We start from the raw sequence: 23,286 nt of genomic DNA on the forward strand, positions 1-23,286 counted from the left end.
TCTGTTTTTCTTAGTTAGACCGATTCAAGGAACCACCTGCTTATGGACCTATGTGCGACATCCTGTGGTCAGACCCTCTGGAGGACTTTGGCAATGAGAAGACTCAGGAACATTTCACTCACAACACAGTCAGGGGGTGTTCGTACTTCTACAGGTGAGCATGCGGCGCCCGCCTGCCGGAGCACGTGGCCTTCATACATTTGTTGTGTATTAGCCCACGCGCTGGATTTATTTAGGATGGTCACTTCAAAAGCCTGGTTCAAATGAGTATTTAGCACTTGCAATATGAAAATATAAATAAATAGATAAGAAATGAAATATATCTACATACGTTATATAGATATAATAATACCTGTGAAGAATAGAAAAGGCCTAAAAGAGGCATGTGGCAAAGTAGCTGAAGAAGACAGTAACTAGGATTTACTAGTAGTAGAAAATTTGTTTCAAGAACTGTAGAAAAAAATCCCAATGCCAGCATTTACTTTTTCACTCAATTATGTAATACTTTAAAATTTTATAATCAGTTCTCAAAAGCTAAATCAGAAAAAAATAATTTAAATTGCTTAATTAAATTATATTGGAGTTATTCTTAACATTCTCAGAGTTCTTGGCTAAATTAACGTTAGCAGCAACTTAGTATATAGGTGCCATAAGTAAATTCATTGTTAGCACGCAGACAAGTCACATTGAAAAAAGTTTTATAGTAATTTTTACATTTTTATATTTGCCAGTGTATGGGGATTTGCCCATTCTATAACATTTTGGAGAAGAAAACAACAAAGCTGCGTTTTTGCGTGTCTCCACAATTTTCCTGACATCTCATGTCAGTTTCAGCCTACTGCATTTGATTACCCTCAGGGTCTCTAGGTTCCCTTATCATCATACATACAGTTCATGTAAAAGGGAGAAAGAGATTGTGGAATTGAGAATTTTAAGTTCTAGAATACATAGTCTTTTTAAAAATCCTTAAAAACCCAAACTGATGTTCACTGAAGTTTATGCTCAATTCCAACAGTGGCAGCTAGGCAAATGGCAAGGCTGAGAGCATTCTGTCATGGGTTTTGGGCCACATACCATCTGTCTCTAGAGTAAGCAGATATCCTTCTGCATAACATTGATCAGAGTTTATTCCATGGCAGGATATGTTGTTCCATACATTAAGTTTTCCTTATGGGGAAGAAATAGTTTTCTTTCATTCATCTTTTGATATGATTGGGAAATTGAAGTTTGTGAGCAGAAAGTCTTGTACACTGTAAAGCATTAAAGAATAGTTTAGATAGAAATATTAATAAAGATGTTTGTTCCAAGGTTATTTACCAGAAAGTTTACAATTCATTTATTTGTTTTGGAAATTTGGACATCAAGTCTAATGAGTCTATTTGGCTGAAATAAAGAAGTGTGGTGTAGGATTTCTAAGAAGCCTAAGGTTTCTTTTCAGTAATTAGTTAATTTGGGAGTAATCTTTTAGTAAAGATGTTCAAGCTTTTTAGTGAAAATTTAAATACTGGTGAAATATATCAAAGCCAAGTGTTCAATTTTTTTAATCTGGTGTTGAATCCCTGAGTATACCGGTGAGTATTTACCTATTGGATACCACGGAATTGTGCTTCAGTAATATAATGTCAAACAAAATCTAAGCCTCTTAATTTTGACATTAACCCATATTGCATTAATATTTCTTTAATTCATAATATGACCTCTTTTATTAGCTTTCTGAGTCAGCTTTTTAAATAAATCATACTCTAAATATAAAGTCTTGTACTGAACTTATATAAGTTCTGGTATTTTTATTTTGTGAATACAGACACAGATGTGTTTACATCAGAGAAAAAGGCTATCAACTAGAGAGGATTATGCATGTTTTCACACTTTTGTTCTCAACAAAATGATTATTTAACTCCTCTCCATTAGAGGTTGTTAATAACTCTTTAGCCATAACAAACGCTGAATATCTAAATTCACAGCCTATAGACTGACTAATGGTATAGCCATCTGGGTTATGTTTTATCTAAGAAAGAGAAAAATGACTCATTCCCCTAGAGCATGTTGATCCTTTTGATTTTAGTGCCATCATGAAGGTGCTAAGGCATTCTTCGTAGTCTTGGTTGATAAAGCTGACCTAGAGGGGCACAGGGAACAAAAAAATTAGTAGAGCCCTAGCTGGTTTGGCTCAGTGGAAAGAGCAGTGGCCTATGGACTGAAGGGTCCCCGGTTCAATTCCAGTCAAGGGCATGTACCTTGGTTGCAGGGCATGTACCTTGGGGAGTGTGCGAAGGCAACTAATTGATGAGTCTCTCTCGCATGGATGTTTCTCTCTCTTCCATTCTCTCTAAAAAATCAATGGAAAAATATCCTCATGTGAGGATTAACAGAAAAATTGGTGGAGAAACTTGGTGACAATTAACTTTTTGAGTGATTGGCACTGATCTTGATCCACAAATCCCAGTTATTGTTCACATGTTTATATTAAATTTGCATATTTAATTTTCCATTCCACCCTACTCATGAGCTACACATTGCTTGGGCCATGATTTAAATAAAAGGAAATTATACATAAAAATGCATCAGTAGAATTATTTTAATGCTGTTGATGAGTTATAGAAAATAGGCAAAGTAACAGAGAGAAAAGAACCTATAAAAACATTATTTTTGCCTAAGTGCTACTATTATCTTTATAGCCTTAGACCCGAGCTTGCATATGCTAATGCCTAAAATTTTGAGGCAGGTAACTGAGACACTTGAAGCTAGGCCAAGTGTTCCATTGTAAAGATTAATGAGGATCCTGACAAATTGGAGGTAAAATTTCATTTTCATGTAGTCCCAACAAAACTGTTGGCTGGATTAGGATCTTGGGTTGTCAGTTTGTATGTATGCCTTGGGTGAATCACATAAGCTCTGTGTTCTAGGTTTAGCTGCCTTCAAAAGAAGTGAGTTAAATCAGACATCTAAAGTTCTGAGATTTGAAGAAGAACATAATAGTTGTTTTAAAAGTGTTTTTGAAGTTGCCAAGTACAGTTCACTCAACTACCAGTCTGTTCATCAGCCTTTAACTTCTCTTCTGCAGCTGACACCCTATCAACCTTCCACCTTGAAATGCTCTGGCTCCTCCTTTTCCACAAATCCTGGCTCTCCCTTAAGTCCTTGTCCTTGCCTCTTCTGCTGCCTCTTTCTTGGTATTCCTCCTGCTTTTGACATTGTTTTCTTCACATTTTTTCAGGAACCTCACCTATTTCCATAGCTTCACTGTAACCTCTGTGGTTTGACTACAAGATCTACATCTAGCCCCTTCATCTCTTTATTTTTCCTGAGCTCGACCTCTCTATTTCTAGTTGTCTGCTGGAATTTTTTTTAATCTAAGATGTTCCATTGTCACCTTAACCTAAATTCACCTTGCCTGGAAAAGCTTATTATTTACTTTCCCACTTGCTTAAGCCCCACTAGAGAATCCTCCTGTTTTTTTTTGTTTGTTTGTTTCTGTTAACAGTTCATCCTTACAGTCATGCAGGCTAGCGAATATATTTTCTTTTCCTTCTTGTATTGAAATCACCACCAATCAACACATCTTATTGACCTTTTTATAATATCACCAGCATCTTGACCATCTTGCCTTCCTTCCCTCCCTCCCACTCTAATTTCAAAGCCTTCATTTTTAGTCTGTTGAAATCACACCTGATTGTACAATATCCTTCATCCCCCTCCCCTCAATTCATACTGTTCCATTCATGGGTATCTTCTGAGAATTCATTCATTCAATCATTTAACAATCATTACGTCAGCACACACTATATATATGCATTCTGTGAGAATTTGTAAATACTGAGAATCTCTACCTTCAAGGAAATACAATCAAGTGCCGGAGATCAATAAGCAGAAATTGACAAGTAAAATGCAAGGTGGGTTAGTGCTGTGATAAATGTGGAGGTCATCACACACACACACACAGACACACAACAAAGTTACTTAACCCAAACAGGAATGGATTAGAGTTTAAGGGACTGATCATTAAATGTAAATTTTAAAGGATAAGTAGAGCATATCCAACCAGAGATACTAGGGAAGGTTAGGCTCTTGCAAGCAGAGGAATTGGTATTTGTGAAAATCTGAGGGCAATAATACTATGAATTCTAGAAGGATGCCCACCTGAATGGTCTCTAATCCCAAGTTACAGTTAGCAGGTTCAGTATACACTAAAGTAGAATAGTCATATAACTAACCTATTCCACTCCTATTTTATTATCCGCTGGAATTGTGTACATATGTGTACCAAAACACCAGATTGTTCATAGCAGCAGTACTTTAATAGCCAAAAAATGGAAACAACCCAAATGCCCACTTGGTAGAATGAATAATAAATTGTAGCATATTTAAATAACTAAATACAGCAAATGAGGATGAGTTAAACAAAGCTGCACATAACAACATGGATGCATGTCACAAGTGTAATGATGTGTGGATGAATGCAGATACCACAGAGTACAGCCTAGATGATCCCATTGAAATAAGAGTTCCAGGTTGGAGAAGCTAAGCTCTATGCTGTTAAAAGCCAGCATGGTGGTTACCCTCAGTGAGGAGGTGATAGTAACTCAGAGGAGATACAAAAAGTTGCTGGGGTTTAGGAAACCTTCTGCATCTTGATCTGAGTGCTAGTTGCAAAGGTTTTTCACTTTGGAAAGGTCACCAATGTGTAATCTTCCGCTTTGTTCAGTTTTCTGTATAGATGTTAAACTGCAATAAAAAGTTTGCCTTAAGTAAAAATTGCTCACCACTCGAGGCAGCTGGCGGCCAGGTGCAAGTGAGGACTCAGGCCCTGGTGCAGTTCTGGCAGGAAACATCGGAGCCCTTCCAGACTGGATCCCTGGTGGATAAAATGAAATTAGTTGGAGAACCCTGGGGCAAAGCAAGTAACTGAGCAAGTCCTAGGAAAACATCAGCCTAACAGTATCTGGGCAACGCCAGACCCCCCAGGGCTGAGTCCCCATTGCCAGGCCTAGGAGGTGGAGGAGGAGCAGGACAGTCGGGCAGAGTCCTCTGTCCTCCTGGGCTGGACATCGGAAGGTGAAAGTTTCCTCCTGGTCTTTTAATAAGGGTAGCAGGTTACCTGCCTCTGCTTTGCTGGAGCCCATGAGGGAAAGAAACTCTTTGCTTCTCTCACCTGCTTAATTGCTCCTGTTGAGGCAACTCCAGAAATTAACTGTGAGCTCCAGTTAGCGGGCAAATGGCTGCTAAGCATTTAGGGTATGAAAACAAAACTGTGTGTCTTTTAAGGCATTAACTGCTGCTGGAGAGCAAATGTATATACATAATTTACATGGCAGGTGATATATTGCTTTCACATGTTAGGGAAACATGGTGGCTGCCACAGTTTTGTACTCTTCAGGGTAAGGTAGGTTTGAAGGGAAGGGTTCACAAGTGATAATATAGCTAAGGCTTGGCAGGAGAGTATGCCACTCCAGAAGGAAAAAGCACTCAGGGTAAGTATGTAAAGACATAAAAGCATAAAAAAAGCATTAAAATAGTGCCTGCTGGCTATATCATGGTTAAAGAGCTCAAAATCTTGGGGGTTGAAATCAAAGTCTAAAATATAATTTCATATTGCAAGAAACAAAAATAAGAGAATAAATGGAATGCATGTAATAATAGCTATTTCCTCTAGTGCTGAGTCATTTTTTCTACCATATTTCACATTTGTCTCTCTACCTTCTTCCTCTTTGTTCATGCTCAGTCCGCTTCCTGTCCCTCTCCCTCTCTTGGTGGCATTCTAACCACTTCCTATCTACTAATCTCTGTACATCATTTCCTTTAAGATCTAACATAAGTTGCAACTCATAAATATAACATCTACTGGTAGAGTCTGGGGTTGCTAACTTACCATTCTGTGTTGATTCTTCCTTCCACACCATGGTGGTGGGGAGAAACTTAGGAGTTGTAACGAGTCTACTACTATGCATCAGGCACTGGCCTAGGAAATGTACATATTGCAAATTCATTTCATCTTTATCCGGTGTCTATGAAATAAATGATACTGTCTGCGTTTTTAGAGATGAGATGATTTATTTGTATGAGGTTAAACAACAAAATTAAACAATTTTCCAAAGTTTACACATGCAATAGGAATAAGAACCCAGATCTAAGGATCTCCACTATTCCATGGAAATTTTCACCTTCCGTTTTCTCAGAGAAGATGCATTCTCTAATGCTGAAGGAATCATTATGATCCAATTCAAAAACAACAGTTTTAGAGAAGATAACATCTTCCCAAACACAGCATGGATGCTGGTAAATGAACATCAGAGGCCCAAAAGCATCACCAGTCTTCACCAATCCTTGCAGCTGGTCTGGTGTAAGACATCTCTAGGCCACTGGGTTGAACAAAATCATCCCAGGGTCACCTCAGACAGACAGATTGTGCCTGACAAGGGTACCCATGGAGGGGTGTGAGTGGGGCTGTGATCCAGCCAGTCCTCAGCTCAGAAGGCCATGGAGCCAGACTTGGGCTGATCAGTGTGGAGGAAGAGGGGCTCTTTCTCTTTGGTGGGCACAGAACATGGAAGCTTCACCTTATCAATGCAAAGAAGAGGCAGAAAAAAAAAAAAGATCTGCCATAAGTTAGTTTTCATAAAGATTTCCTCAGACCCCTATGCTTTCTTTTCTTGCTATATTGAGTCTCAAAATTTGTACTATTTTCTCTTAAATGTATTTTATTCATAAACAGGTAATTTTAGTTTTAAAAAATATTTTACCTTCCTACCTAGATTACAAATACCATCAAGGCAGAAACCATACCTTACACTTATCATACCGCCCATCCCTGGGCAAAATACAGTCTTCTAACAAAGGGAACAGACTCACCAGTGAGACTTTGGTAAATTGTTGGTGAATAAGTGATTTCCAACTCTCTCTATGGAGGTAAGGTGTTGTGATTCTGTTTTATCAAGCATTCTACTTTTTTAAAAATCTTCACCCAAGGATATGTATACTAATTTTCTTATTTTTTTTTAGAGAGAGAGAGAGAGAGAGAGAGAGAGAGAGAGAGAGAGAGAAACATCAATCGGTTGCCTCCTGTACATATTCTGACTGGGGTTCAAACGTAGGTATATGCCCTGACCATGAATTGAACCACAACATTTTGGCATACAGGATGATGTTCCAACTAACTGAGCCACCAGCCAGGGAAATATCTTTTTAAAATGCTTTTCATCTTGAACACTTTTTGGTTTTCATCATTTCCATTAAAAACATGAAAATATTGTAAAGTTTTTCCCACTAATATTATTAAAAACAATAATGTATCCTAGGCAGGTAGCTTACCAATAATGATAATCTAGTTGATAATCAAGTACTTTTTAAAATTTATTTTGAAAAATATTTGTAGCTCTTACAAAGTTTGAGTTTTGCTTGCTTGTGCTTTTAAATTTCTAAAGCTTTTCTTAAATTTTTTTTTCCTCTAAGAAAGAATGAATGCATCCTCACTTAATGCCATTAACCTAGGAGTATGATGCTGGGTTGATTTCATTTTCTTTAGATTTCCATTAGAAATCAGGTATATATTTCCATGGAAGAAAACTTAGCTTAAACACATAAAGGAAACAAAGCATGAATAAAATATATTAAAATTCTGTTTTCATAAGACCAGTGTAAGTTCTTCCGAAAGGAAAGAGTAAAATAAAGAGCAGCCAAGCCATTTTCCCAAGGGCAAAAAGTGATAAACCTAAATAAACAACCTCTGTCTTACAAGATAACAGCAGTGCAATAAACTGCCTTTTAAAAGAAGCATTATGAGGGCATAAGAAATATAAGTAAACAGCATAAAGACATAGGGAAGGAACATTTAGAATCTTCCGTGTGTGTGTGTGTGTGTGTGTGTGTGTGTGTGTGTGTGTGTACATGCAAAAGACTATTTTTTGGGTTCAGAACCAACATTTACCAAATACTGGCACCTTTTTATAATCAGTACTAGAGGCCCGGCACATGAAATTCTTCCACTCAGAGGGGTCCCTCAGCCTGGCCTGCGCCCTCTCACAATCCAGGAGCCCTGGGGGATGTCCGGCTGATGGCTTAGGCCTGCTCCTAAGCCAGCAGTCAGACATCCTTAGCACTGCCATGGAGACGGGAGAGGCTCCCGCCACCACCGCCGCTGTGCTCGCCAGCCATGAGCCCAGCTTCTGGCTGAGTGGCGCTCCCCCTGTGGGAGTGCACTGACCACCAGGGGGCAGCTCTTGCATTGAGCATCTGTCCCCTGGTGGTTAGTGCGCATCATGGCAACCAGTCATTCTGCTGTTCGGTCATTTTGCATATTAGCCTTTTACCATATAGGATTTCTACAATGGTATGCCGTCTTAATGTTATTTTCTTCCTTTTGCTTAGCTAATTCTTACAAAATCTGTAGCATAGAAACTATTTTCAACTTCCCTTTTGTGATAAGTTATTTGAGTGACATATACTAAGTATTTTTGCTAAGTGCTATTTTTATGATTGCTGAATTGTCTTCTATGGCATATGTAGTTCAAGTTTGTGGATAGCTGCACTTTGTTTATATTAAAACAAGCATGGGCTTGCTGTCCTTTGATTTGAAATACCTAAAATTTATTCATTTTATGGCATACATTTATCTCTTTCAAAATTCTTAGAGCGGAGACAAAGTGATTGCAAAGGTTTTTCAAGTTTAATTTGTAACTTGAATTGCATTTTTAATGAAGTTCTCATCTTTCATTTTGAGATTTTTCTTAATAGACAGTATTATCTTGATTGAATTTTGATAATTTTGTTATGTCAAGATAAAGAATAAGATCAAGTTCTATTGAACATATGTAAGGTACACATTTTAAAACCTTGTGAATTCCATAATTCTGGTTAGATTTTGAATGATGTAGTCAGTTAATGTACCCATACTTAAGTTGATAGCTTGACTTCCCACACTTCCCTTCTCCCACTCCCTCAGCCTTCTCTGTGGAACGCTCAGTCCCCCCCCCACCCCACCCCCACACACACACCCAAATACAAATAGGGCTGTGTTTGAGAAAATTGAGGCTTATATTTTAAATTCCATCCTCACGTTATATTTGTGGTTCTGTCCACTCTGTGTGTAAAGGTATACTTGATAATATTGATTTTCTCTCCACGTGGACACTTTTCTGGTGTTTTTATGTAATAGCCTTCCTTCTTTTTCCAATTCATGCACCTTCAGCCCTTTCTCATTATGTAAAATGTACAGCTCTGGGTGCTTTCTGTGCCGCAGGGGAAAACCTGTCCTTAGAGAGCCAGGAGGCTTGTTTCATGAATGATGTATGTTTCATTATGCTGGATCAAATCACATAGGTCTGATGTTACAGGTAAATTTGTTCCCTTTGATGATTTCCTAACAGATGCTTCTCTTTTCTTTTTGTCTCTGGCAGTTACCCGGCTGTTTGTGAATTCTTACAGCACAATAACTTGTTATCTATACTCCGAGCCCACGAAGCCCAGGATGCAGGGTGAGCAGTCTTGTGGGTTTATGGAAAGCATGCATTCCTAGTCCCTTTGTCACAACTCCCTCACTGTGCTCAGGCTGTGGCTGTTCCATTGGCCAGGCTCTGTCCCTGAAGGAATTCAGTCTTAAAATTGTCTTCTGATGTCACAGATATGGCAAGGTCCTGGGGAATGAATGGCCACAGGTGTATTGTCAAGTCCCCTTTAAAATTCTTCTATTTTTAGCTTGAACAGGTAACAATTTCAGCTGGTTTTCTTAAACACTGTAAGAGCACTTCCTCTTATTTCAATTCCTGCTCTTACCACTGTCCGAGAAGTAAATTACCAGTCTTGGTTGGCAAGGTGAATGAGAATTACAAATAAATATTTAACAGATATTGCATGTTGTACTCTTGTCTAAAGAATCATTCTTGGTCCCCAGAGAATTTTAATGGACAAAAACAGAAACATTTAAATGGTGGGGAAAATCATACAGTTTATAACAGAAATTACCATATAATATCTGATAAATTTTTAAATATAGACCAATTTTAAGGGTTTAGAAAACTAAGAAATATCAGATGTTCACTTTGATGGTGCATTAAGTCTGCATTAGGGAAAAACAGGATAATTAATTTTAGGATTGGAAGTCCAGTACCCTTCCAAGTAGGCTTCACTGAAAAGCAGTGTTTGCCTTCAAATGCTTAAACTCATCACTTCAGGTTCTGAATTTTCTGAAATGGAGGAACAGTAATTTTTATAACCTGTGTGCTGATACTGGGGATGTACATGCCTGCATTCTGAAGTAATCCCATGTCTGTTATGACCTTGAATCAATGCAGATCCTAAGTTCTCTTTCAAAATTAGCTTTTTTCAAGCATTCAGTCAACAGGTATAACCTGATCCAATACTCCCTGCTCCATGTTGTTGTTGCTGATGTTTGAAGTAAACTGTTGCTATACCCAACCAATCAGATCCTCAAAAAAATATTTTTTCCCTTTTCAGGGCAGGAGTGTCTCCATGCTTTTTCAGCTGACTGTCCCTACTGTGCAATTGAGGCGAGGCACATTTATCTTAATCCCACTGAAATCATCGGCTTATTTGAAAATATGTTAAGTGATCAGTTAAAATCAACAACTCTGTTTAAAATGAGCAGTTGATTGATTCACTGGGGCAATTGAGATTGTGTCATCCAGTTTCTTTGTTTTTATTGGATGCCATGGCCAGCCCTGGTTTATAAACGCAAGGTGCTAGGATTAAGAGTGGTACTATCTTTCACATTCTGATTTTCCCCCCAACAAAGCTCAATCCCATAAGCAGAATAAATATTTCTAGAATGTAAACTAAAAGTAATTTTAGACTATAATAAAAAATAATAAGCATTTATTTCAGCAATAGTAGCGGTAGCCCAGGAGACACAGATTTAGGTAGCAGCATAAACTCTATCTCACTGAGACAAAGGGGAGGTCTCCTTTTATAGGGAAAATTCCTGCCAAGGTTCTTGATTAGGTCATTTTTATGTAAATGAGGTATCCAAATTGTACAGTTCTGATTGGACCGCAGGTCTCAGTCCTTCATGAAGACAAAACCAGAGTTTCCCTGCAGTCATTGAGTCAGACAGCTAAACCAGCAGGCCATAGTTCAGGAAGCCAAGAGTTTGGTCTGAGGTTCTAACTGGTATACATGAGAAGACCCTGTCAGCAAATGACCACTAGGATATTATTATTCATAAAATGTGGGATCTTGGTTGACCATGGTGAATCCATCTCAGCTGATAAATTCCTCTGGCTATTCACATCAAATGAATCTTTTTGGTACTAAAAGGTACTATTTGAGGCACCTCTAAAACCCAGCTAAATTAGACATGCCAGAAATAACTGACACACAATACACAAGGAATGATAAAATTTTGTTATGTGCTATATAGGGGATGTTTCTAAACTGATATTCCTGAAATCTATTGCATAGAAGTCATGAAATATATTTTCACATTGGTGGGAAAATATATTTTGGTTATTTGAAGACTAGAGTTCTATTTTGTCTTAGCAAAAAAAGAAAAAAACAATATTGGATTGTTGGTTGATTTCCAGAGACCTTGCAAATGTTCTTTTTTTATCACTGATTGATTAAATATCACCCTGCTGAAACAATAGTCTTTGGCCTGCAGACACCACAAGAGATTGATAATAAATAAATTCTAAAGTAGAAACAGTTTCAATTCATAAAACCCATAGATTTAATCAAACTTTCTTTGAAAAGCAAATCACTTAGGCTGGGCAAAAAGGGGAAATATAATTGTAACAGAATATTGTAGATAAATAGAATAATCAGCCTGGTTATTTGTGGGAAAGATTTAAATATTGCTTTGCTTATTGAGCCTTTTTATGTCAAATATATTGGCAGGTTTGTGAAAAACATGGTAAGTAGAGAACTAAAAAGTAGCCTGTATTCTCTATTGAACACATGGAACTGGATTTTCACTGAATTCCACCCTCCACTGGGTCTGCTGGACTTAGGAAAAACCCATTTCAAACTTTTACATATGAGTATATGCTTTTATTCTCACCTCTGAAATGAATTGATGTTGTTGTATAACAAACTTCAGAGAGAAAAGTTTGTTTAATGTTATGTAATCAAATTTTCTTGGAATGATAAAACTGAATTTTAATTTTGTGTTTATAAATTGACAGTTTGATACTATAGTTTTTTCCCTACTTGCTCTAACTTGCACTCATTGTTTTTAGGTATCGCATGTACAGGAAAAGCCAAACAACAGGCTTCCCTTCTCTAATTACGATTTTCTCAGCACCAAACTACTTAGATGTGTACAATAACAAAGGTAAGTGGTTTTGAATCCCTCTTATGGCTGTTTATTACAATATGTGTAATAATTCTTAAGCTTTTTTATTTTGGTTTGGTTTTAGTAAAGCATCGTTACCTCTTTTTCCCTTTACTTTTTCACTTATTGTTTGGTCTAAATTCAAACAGGATCTCCAGAGGTAAAGATTCAATGGGTCAGAGGTGGGACCCAGGTGCTGTTATTTTTTTAACTGTTCTCCAGTAGCTTCTAATGTATAGCAGGGTTGCCAGCTACTGCTCTGGAGATTATAGGCTTTGGAAGAAATGATACTTGGCAGGAATCCAAACTCCAGTCCCTTAAGAAGGGTGTGGATTTAATTAAGAATAGTGTGGTTGTGCATGTAAAGAGTCAAGAAAAATAAGCATACATAATCTATAGCTTGAAATTCAGATTCAGATTGCATGTATTGGGAACCTACCATGAGTCAGATCCTCTGCTAGGAAAGTAAATATTCATTTAGATTTATAAAAATTGTGTTAAATTTCAAAATAAAGATCACTAGCCCTCCAGCTCCTTTCCTTATGCAGTGAGTCCCTGGTTAATTGCCTAGCCCAGGGTCACTCAGTTAGGTATTGGTGAACGGGGCTCAGGCCCAGGTGTTCCGGCTTGACATTCTGCACTTCCTTTCTGAAACTCCACACCTGTGTGCCTGAAAGAGCCCAGGGAACAAGAGGGCATTATTTACTGACTTCAGGGAAGAAAGGAGGAGCAGGGGACACATTATCTCCTTTCATCAAGGTAATCTCTTTATTCAGAAATGATGAGAAGTGTTATAGGTGTGGCGGAATGGGTGATAAAATGGGAAAAGCCATTAACTCTAGTTGGCATTGGTCTGGGTAGTTCATGTCGGAGGGTGGCTTTCTGAGATTAAGAGAAATGGAGACGGAAAGAGCAAAAGCAATCAAACAATATTTGCCAGGTGAGATACAGCCAGGCAGAGGCAGGAAAAGGCAGTCTGAACTCCTGGGAGTAGGAGCCATTCCCACGCCTAAGTGAGTTGTGATAGATGCTTCTTGTCACAGGCTGGAGTCCAGATGCCTGGGGCGGGCCTTGGCCACCTTGATAGTGAAGTGCCTGTTCTGTGGCCTCAGACCTTATGAATAGGTGGTTGTCTTGGTTTTTGTCTTGTATTCCACATTCCCTGTGGAAAGTAGGCCTCCCTTTTTGCCTGTGCCCTGATTTCCTGCTTAAAACTTCCCACCTCTTCCTGCTCCGGGCTGGACCCTGACCCCCATACCTTCTGGATCTGTCAGGGATCCTGCTCCAAGAGGCAAACCTCCTGTAATTACAGTGCTGCCACTTATCTCCCTGATCCTCCCCTCTCCCCAGACACCTCTGCTTTGTCCTGCTCAGAGCAGGACTTTCCCCCACTTCGCCTATAGCCCAGACTGTGACACCTGTGGCTGGAGTGAGCTGCAGCCATGCCATCCTTATACAGCCCTTTAGACTGAGGTGGGCCCTTCTCTGAGCCAGGGAGCACGATTCTCAGTAGGCACAGTGCAGTTTCTGTCACAACCATGAATGTGGGGGGGCAAGGGACAGTTGTCCCCCCTTTCTAGTTGCCTAGTTCCTATAAAAGATGCTGCCTTTCATATTCTGTGGCCAGAAGCATGCAAAGTATAAGAAAACACATTCTCAGTATGCCAAGGGTTTATAAGCCAGTTGACAAAGTACCATAAGACATTTGGGTGATTGAATAAACATATAAGACACGCCCTGGCCGGTTGCTCAGTGGATAAGAGTATCAGCCTGAAGACCAAAGGGTCTCGGGTTCAGTTCCTGGTCAAGGGCACGTACCTTGGTTTCATTTCCATCCCCAGTCGTGGTTTGGGGGAGCGCGCAGGAAGCAACCAATGCATGTGTTTCTCCTCTCTCCCCCCTCCCTCTTTCCTCTCCTCCTCCTTCCCACTCTCAAAATCAATGGAGAAAATATCCTCCAGGGAAGATTAAAATAAATAAATAAATACGTAATCTAATTGTGCCATAAATAAATATATGGCACAATTAGATTACGTATAAAGTAAGAGAGACAGATGCTAAGTACATTCAACAAGGGGTAATTTTTTAGCATTGTCAGAAAATACTTTCTTTAAGGTAAAATATGATCTGTGTTAAAAAAACAGGAAGTGTTTGTCCACCCCAGGCTGGCAGAGCCAAACACTAGACTTTGAGAGTTGCAGTGGAGAAGGATTGGCTACTTTTCTGATGAATGGCGCCATCCAGGGGATCAGGAAGTGAATGCCCTGGAGACCTGACTCCCCAATGGAGTGTAGGTTACAGATTACAGAGGACAAAATCACAATACTCCATGGGTTGGAAGTTCCGTGTCATGCTGGGAGGTGATTGGTCAGAGGTGAGGAAAGGGTCATAAATTATTTCTTCAGGTTTTGAGGATAGTTCTGAGGTCTTTTCCTGTTTCCCTCAGTCCAGACACATGGGAACATAGCCAGGAGGTGGTTCCACCTTAGGGCTCAGGAACTAAAACATAACTTAGGTCAAAATGTTATCTTTAGCCTGCCAGCGGTCCAAACCTTGTGACCATGGGTCAGGTCCTGGCTGCTGGCTTCTGCTGCCTCGGAGGCTGCTGATTATCCTGGGGAAAGACTAGGTCTCTGAGGGGCATATAAAAGAGAAAGAATGAGAGATGTGATTTGAAACTAAATTTAATCAAAGTCATAAGGACTCTCGGTTTCAATTCCTCCTCTTCTCTCTCAAGACATTAAAAAAATGATTAACATTTGTTTAGGAAGAGGAAAAATATAAAGTTTTTGAAACTTGTTTACTTTTAAGCAGCAACCGCCTTTTTTCTCAGACAAAATCTCAATCTTGAAGCCTTTTGTCTAAAACCAGTAGTAGCTCATTCCCTTTGATGGGATGAGGGGTCCTCGTCCTGTACCAGAGAGGCCCCTGGGGTATTGCTAGTGAGTGCAAGAACTCAGATCACCTTGCATGTCCCACCATCATCCTGTCATTTAACCAAAGTATATAAAATATGAACACTCAGGTTTGTATTATTTTATGTTATTAAAACATTATTTTTTCTATTAAGTCTAGTGAAGTGAGTACTCAAGCAAGTAATTTTCTGGACAGAGACTGATTACTTACGTAGTATGTACTATACTTACAAGTTTGTTTTCTTCCTTTTAATCCTCACCTGAGGCTATGTTTTTATGGAATTTAGAGAGAGAAACATGGATCAGTTGCCTCCCATACATGCCCCTGCCAGGCATCAAACCCGTAACCCAGGCATGTGCCCTGACCAGGAATGGAACCCTCGACCTTTAGTGCATGGGATGATGTTCCAACCAACTAAGCCCCACCAGCCAGGGCCTTACAAGTTTTTAACCACTTAAAAGTCAAGCAGTTAAAAGAAGAAGAAGAAAAAAATTGGGATTTTACTTCATAAGAACAGACTCGGAGCTTTTCCTTTCATCGTCACGCTGGGTAACGCAGTTTTGCTGGAGTCCCATAGCTGTTTCCCCACATACAGTGTGTGCGCATTGCTCCTAGGGTTCTGATTTAACAAGGTAAGAACTGAAAAAACAGTAGCCATAAGTGCATCGCGAGCTTTGAGGTTCCATAGTTTTTTCACTGTGTCCTGTTGCCTTTGGGGTAGATCATAATATCTGAGAAAGCAGACGGAAGCATTTCATTTTGGGGACCTATTCATAAAAGAAAAAATTCTTCTGAGGGGGAAAAAATAAACTAATAAGGAAGAAGAAAGATAGAGTCTTCAGGTTGAGCATAATTTCAAAAGGCTTTAGTTTTAGTGTAAAGTTTCTGAAGCACTTTAAAGTTGTCATGCTAACACTGTGTACAGAATATGGGAGTGGGAGGCAGTTATTCCCTGCAGAAGTGAGGATTACTGTATTTGAATCGAATAAATGTTCACAAGAGTTTTAAAATACACTGCAACAAAACTGGGTTGCAAGCACCTTCAATACACAGTCAATGGAAAGATCAGCAAAGAGTCTCTGAATTAATTATTGGAGTCTTAGAAATAGATGATCATACAGGTCTCCGGAATTATAACTTACTAGTTATAGTATGATTTGATTTTTAAAGCTTCTGTAAATTAAGTAATAGCTTTCTGGCAAAATGAAAGAAGGAGAATAATGGGTGTATTCTATCATCTTAAAACCGATAATAGCTGTGTGATCAGCTTTAGGTATAAATGCCCAATAGTTCTGATTCGTTGTTCATTCTTGTCCATTAAAGACAGCTCTCAGAGAGTTGACTGTAAGTGCCCCATTCCTTAGTGTGGACCACATTCATTCACTCATTTCTTGTCCTTCCTGGTCTGCATGGAGGCAGCTGTCTTCTCACCCCCTCCCTGCTCCTGATTCCTCACTCTGACATTCCTGCTTATTCCTGCAGGAGGCCAGCCGGACAGAGGATGTAGATGTGAATCACAGCTCTGCCTTGAAACTACTAACTCATTTGATTTTATTGGCATACAGTGACATCTCTGTAAAATAAGAAAAAAATGCTGTGCAGTATGAAGATTTCATCACTAAATATTTTATATTGCTATTGTTACCAATTTAGATGGTCCAGGACCTCTTTGTGGGGACCTGGTCCTTTCAAGGATTCTTTCTCGGTTTGGTGTCCTGGAGCCAAACATGAGAGTGAGGCTAAACATTCAGCAGCACAGGCTGTGTTCAGTGGCCGGAGGATGGAGAAGCAGGAGTCAAACTCACAGATCAACTTCTTTTAGAGAAGTCTGAAGGGGATTATTATCTGGACAGTATAATGAGGGGGAGCCCTATATATTAGTGTTTTGGGGAGATGGGGCTTGTCTCTTCCCAGAATTGGGATCCCACCCTTTCTTTTTCTTTATATAGTCTGTGTCAGATATGTTAAAGCACCTGAGGATGTGTCAATTAGCATGCTAATCTGTATGTATATATATATATAAATATATATATAAAAGCCCAAGGTGGTTATGACATGCAATGACCACCAGGGGGTAGGCACTCAACATGAGCTGCCGAGCTGAGGTGTCTTGACAGCTGTAGTTCTCAGGTGATACACCTGGAACCAGAGAGGAGGGAGTCCAATTCCTGCGTGTGTCACCCAAGATCCACCCTCTCACAATTCAGGACCCCTCAGGGGATGTCGGAGAGCCAGTTTCAACCCAATCCCCACAGGCCAAGCCAAGGGACCCCACCAGTGCATGATTCCATGCACCAGGCCTCTAGTGTGTTATAATCAGGGTATAATGAGTTCAGGGTATAATGAGGTTCAGGGTATAATAAAGTTCAGGGTATAGTGAGGTTCAGGGTATAATGAGGTTCAGGGTATAGTGAGGTTCAGGGTATAATGAGGTTCTTAGGGTATAGTGAGGTTCAGGGTATAATGAGGTTCAGGGTCTCCTAGAGGTCAGATTCAGCACCATCTTGGTTCAGGCCAGCTCTGATTAGTTTTGTAATTCTCTCCCTCTTCTGTGTTTTTCCTGTAACCTAAATGAAAAGATAAGTACATCAGGTTTCAACAGCCTGGGGCCCACAGCCATGGGGACACTGTTACGATGCCACGTGTCAGTGCAGGGCTTCACAGGAGCTCCTAGCAGAATATCCCTCCTCCTCAGCTTTAGTTATCATTTCACTTTCCCAGTTGAGCTACCTTTATGCTGCTCTCTGGATGAACCTTTTACTTTAGCCAAATTCTTCTGCTCACTGCCCTGAACAACTTGTGGCTTTCCCTTTCCCCACCATTGCCACACCCTAGAACACTTGTCTCACTCGTCTCCTCCGTTGGAAATGGACTAGACCCATTTCAGTCTGTATCGCCCTGAAGACTGTTGACACTCCTCCCCTGAATGCTGCAGAACCAATCATTTGCCCTTGCACTTATCATTTCATTTCTTTTCTAGTTAGCTTTCCCTTGAGTTAGCATTCCTATGTCTCCCTGATAAGATTAGAATTCATTTGAAGCAGGGCTTTTTGATACACACAGTACAGCCAAGTAGCATGCCTTTTACATAGCAGGCAGTCAATGCAGGCATTGATTGAAGCATTTTCTTTCTGGGAATTGATAGCAAGGCAGTGCCCCAAAGTACCCTATCAGTAGTGACTCACAGAGCTTTATCTCACTTTAAATTACTATCCTCTGTCCTTTCCAAATTGCAGTTAAACATTTGCAGAGCAATTTGCACATTTGAATTATTTTTTTCCTGTAAATCTGTAGCCCTGAGGAAAAAGCTACTTCACAATTACCCAAATATGCCAAACAGAAAGAAAATAGAGTAATAAAACATGTCTTTCCCCCTCTTCCTCCTTTCCAACCTCCTCTGTCTTGATAATTTAGCACCTGTAAAAGTGACTTTCAACCTCATCCGTTCACCAATGCAACACACCTTTATTGAGAACTTACTATATACCAAGCACTATTAGGTGCTGGAGATATGAAATAGACAGACAGGGTCTTTGTCCTAGTGCAGTTTATGATCTGGTAGTGTGCTAGACATTAAGTAAAGAATTCCACCGAGAATTATCTAAATATATTTAGAAAATACACAGAAAGGAGTGGTATGACATGAAGGTAAAAATTAGTCTTTGGGGACAAAAAAAAAAAAAGAAAGCAATCTGAAGAAGCGATATTTAAGAAACGGTAGAGTAAAATCTTTCAGAGATACAATGGCGAATGTGCACACTGCTTTACATATTTTAGCTTTAGTTTAGCTGAAAACTGTAATGAACCTCTGGGAAAATTTGTTTTAAACCTTGATGTAAACAGTTAAATCATTTTTTCCTCTATGATTTACCTGTATTTCAAGTAAATTACAGTGGGTTCTGTGTGGTTCCAGTGGTTTAGAGGAGTTGTCATAGGGTAGGTGAGTGGATGGGTGAATGGATATTTGAGATAGATGTAGAGAATGTACAGTGCAGTGGTATATAATTCAGTTCCAGGAAAAGCTACTGACAGTAAAATTAAGTAATTAAGTAAATTTATTAAATAACTGTATTTTGGATTTGAGAGGAAAATCGAAATGGCAAACAAAATAATTTAGCAATCAAGACCAAAGATTAAAATGACAACCAAGAAAAAAATCAATATTAAGGTAGGTTAAGAAAAAGAGAGGCAGTATATAAGCAATACTCAGATGCAAATCTCTCCCTTTTTGATAGGGAAAGATTGTATTTTGACAGTTTAGACTTTTAAACTAGGCAACATGATAGAATCACTTATTAAAAGCATTTTAGTCTTACCAAAACTTGACATTTTCAGCATCCTCAAATATTTTCCAATCAAAAAGTAGTCAGAAGCTTTGGGAAGATACCATTTAAAAACAGAAAGATGATTATTTATGTCTTGGTGAACTAAGGTAAAAAATATATTGGCCATCATGATGTAAACACGTAGGAGCAAATGCAGCATATCTGAAGCCACCTTGCCTTAGACCGCTGACTTCCAACAGGAGCACTCCGCCCTGGGTGGCACCATCCACACAGCATGGTGTCGCCAGGCCTGAGAATCTCATTCCAAACTGCACCGCAATTCTTTCGTACTAGGAACTCATTTCACAACTCAGGAGTAATCTTCATAGAGATATCTGGTACCCTCCTGGTTCCAGAGCCAAATGCAGAGCCAACTAGATCCAATCCCTGTCCTGGGTGGGAGAGGGGGATGGGGTCGGGGCAGGGGCGAGGGGGGAGTCCTCTGGAAGGGAGTAGCATCAGTGCCTAGCCAGAGACATACTAGTTGCTTTACAAATTGAATAAAATTAACCCAGATACTATGTCTAACGGCAATGATTTTCTCAACTCTTACTTTTTCCTGCCATTATCTCAAATCTAAAGATCTTCCTAATTGGTATTGAGCAACTGTTTGTCCAGATCATTTATTTCAATATAAAAAATGTAAATATGTATTACAGTAGCATTTTTTATTTGATATTTGCTAAGAAATTATGGGCCAAATAGTTCTTTTGTTACTAATACAAAACAATAAGATAACACCTCACCAAAATAATTAATTCCTTCATTTATTTAACAAATATTTTTATGTTTAGCCTGATGAATATTGGTAGAATTAAACACATAATTATTATTAAACCTAGGATAGTCTATGGATCTTTTGAAAACAGAATTCATCAGGCAAGTAGAGGACATTTATGGCGAGAATAAAAAAAGGAAAGGAGTTAGAAGTCAGGTTTTGAAATGGAAGAATTCTAAAGATTTTGTTCATAAATGCTAAGAATTTATACTATGAACACTATGCACATATCTGAATATACGAATATATCTTTACAAAATCTCAAATGAAAATTGTACCCTAAAATTTTTATGGGAAAATACAGATTAAAAAAACAAAAAACACTACCGCTTCTCTCCCGGAATAAAAAACCCTTTCATGCAATGTACCAACATAACCCTATCAGTAAACCACTACCAAAGGACATATAAATACATAGGTCCCACCTGAAAAATTTTATCTATCAAGCCATCTGCCTCCTTCTGTGATAGTAGCACTTTGCCAAACGAACACAATGAGGCTAGTTTTTCTGCTAGGGTATCTGTGGGCCAAAGAATTGAAAATAAAAAAAATATCCCAGGTTTATTGTGCATTTTTTTTCCTATTTTTGCATTGATTGTAATGATTTTGGAGTGCCCCAATTTGCCTTTCTCTGGTCTTTGATTCTCTTCTGTCCCTGTGTCCCATCTTTTGAAGATGGAAATGGATGGTCAGTTGGAGATAGGAAACAAAAAATGTTAGTGGGAGAGTAAGAAAGGGAATAAAATGTGTCATTTCCATTCTCTTGACTTCTCCTCTCCCCTATTTTAAAGCATCCCTGAGTGTGTTGAGTGTGTTATAGTTACTAAAGGCATTCAGAAAAGGAGCTTTATATTCCCCTAGATACTCACTTGACCTACTTGGAATGTGTTGAGCTTATGGTTTGGTGAGCTAGTCAGTACATCTCGCTATCAGTATTTTCACACCTTCCCTTAAATTAGAAACTCTCTTTTGATCTTTCTATTTTTGTCACCTATTTGCCCTGTCATAGGCTTCCCTGGTGATAACAATTGTAAACAAGATGTTGAGAAATGTTATCAAGTTCTTATGAAATGTGTTGTTTTGTGCCTCATCAAAATTTCAAATTTTAGGCCTTGGCAGGGTAGCTAGGTTGGTTGGAGCATTGTATAAATATGCCAAGGTTGCAGGTTCTATCCCTGGTCAGGGCACATACAAGAATCAACCAATGAATGCATAAATAAGTAGGACAACAAGTCAATGTTTGTCTCTCTCTCTCTCTCTCTCTCTCTCTCTCTCTCTCTCTCTCTCTCAAAAAAAAAAAAAATCAATAAAAATAATTTCAAATTTTACAGTACGTGAAACCCCTTTAATTTACAGATTTAGATATGGCGCAGCAATTAGTGCATGGTTTGGTAGACAGAGGAATGGAATAAGATCTAGATTCTACTCCTTGGGTTTCACTATATTCAGGGGGCCTAATTGTGTCATTCAAAACAATGGAGGTCCAGTGGCCCTTCCCAAGTAGGAGCAGTCCCTTCATCACTGACGTCATATCTTCTACATAAGCATTTCTACGATGCTTGTGGAGGGTTCTATAGGTACAATGAAATGATTGGACCAAGTAATGGCATAACTTTAAGACCATAATTTTGGCATCAGAGAACTGGCACTCAAGCCTCAAGATTCATAGGGATTAGTATTCTTTCCATTATACCAAATTTTCTTCTGACTGTTCTTCATACCTGCATGTACCACAGGAGAGCCTTTGTTTCAGTGCTGTCTGGTCTGCTCTAAATTATGATTAATGTGAGGCCTGTATGCATGCCATAATTCCTCTCCAGGCCTCTGATACAATCGTTAGATGACCCCAGGTCGTCGTGTGGAATAGAGGAGTTCTTTGATGGGAGACTTTGTTCTGTTTTCTCTCTCTTTCTCAGACAAGGTCTCAGGAGGTGGTCTCTAGTGATTCTTGAAGTACAACCATTTGTCTTATTTATAATGCACTTCAGATAAACATCTTTCAAGCACCTCAGAGAAGTGTGCATTGTTAGGGCTTCAGTTGAGTTCTGTAATCCCAATGAGAGTCAGAGGCAGGGGGCAGGGGCGGAATATGTGGGAGGTGGAAGAGGAACTGTTAGCTGTGAATTTCGTGACTGTAGATATTGGGGATTGTTTGGTTTCATTTTTTTCATACATTTTTGTAATATATTTATTTGTCATACAAAACATCAGAATTCATGAGTAACATATTAATGTTAGGTTATTTGAGAAGTACTTTTGCATGGATATTTTATGTTGCTAAAGAAAAAAGAATGCATATTGGTATACTTGTATTTTTAAGTTTGTTTTTTAAAAGGATAGTAAAGTAAGAAAAAAGTTTCATTAATAGCCTCTAAAATTACTGAGAATATGCATCCATCATTGCACTAATGATGAGGTCTGTGTTCCAGAAGTTCATTAGCATCACTCAGACCTGGAAGAAGTCATAAGTTATCTAGACAAACCCATGTGGTTCGGTGAGGTCATTGAGGCCTAGAGACATTTAGTGACCTGCGTCTCCTGAGTAATTAGTGACAGAATCCATCGAGCTGTCTGGCTCTTGGCCTTCCAACTCAGTGCTCTTTTATAAAAAGAATGCATGTGGAAGGAGGATCTGTGTCCACAGTTTGGTAGACATTGAATGATTTATACAGTTAGGGGTGGAGTACCATGGAGTGATGGAAAGACCATGGCTTTTAGTTCAGGCCCACACTGAGGTTTGCTGCTTCTCAAGTGTGGCCTTGGGCAAACAACCTCTCTGTTGACTTAGTTTCAAAATGCAATTGATAAAAACCATTTTGAGGGATATTGTGAAGATTTGTGATTGATTGCAGAGAACCAAATATAGTGCCTGATATATACAACTAGAAGCCCATTGCACGAAGTTTCGTGCAATAGACTTTCCTTCACCTGGCTGCCAGCACCAGTTTTACGCCAGCACCAGTTTTCGTCTGGCCACCCGCCGA

General features: G+C 39.1%; 1 protein-coding gene across 1 annotated transcript in view; it reads left to right on the forward strand.

Moving 5' to 3' along the window:
• The window catches only part of PPP3CA (protein phosphatase 3 catalytic subunit alpha), a 332,219-nt gene that overhangs the window by 261,040 nt on the left and 47,893 nt on the right, over positions 1–23,286 (forward strand). Inside the window, exons 6-8 of the mRNA XM_008156649.3 lie at positions 15–154; positions 9,393–9,470; positions 12,189–12,283. Coding sequence (XP_008154871.1) covers positions 15–154; positions 9,393–9,470; positions 12,189–12,283 — 313 coding nt within the window. The remainder of the gene's footprint in view (positions 1–14; positions 155–9,392; positions 9,471–12,188; positions 12,284–23,286) is intronic.

This window comes from Eptesicus fuscus, chromosome 2 (assembly GCF_027574615.1).
Source record: "Eptesicus fuscus isolate TK198812 chromosome 2, DD_ASM_mEF_20220401, whole genome shotgun sequence".
Taxonomy (NCBI): domain Eukaryota; kingdom Metazoa; phylum Chordata; class Mammalia; order Chiroptera; family Vespertilionidae; genus Eptesicus; species Eptesicus fuscus.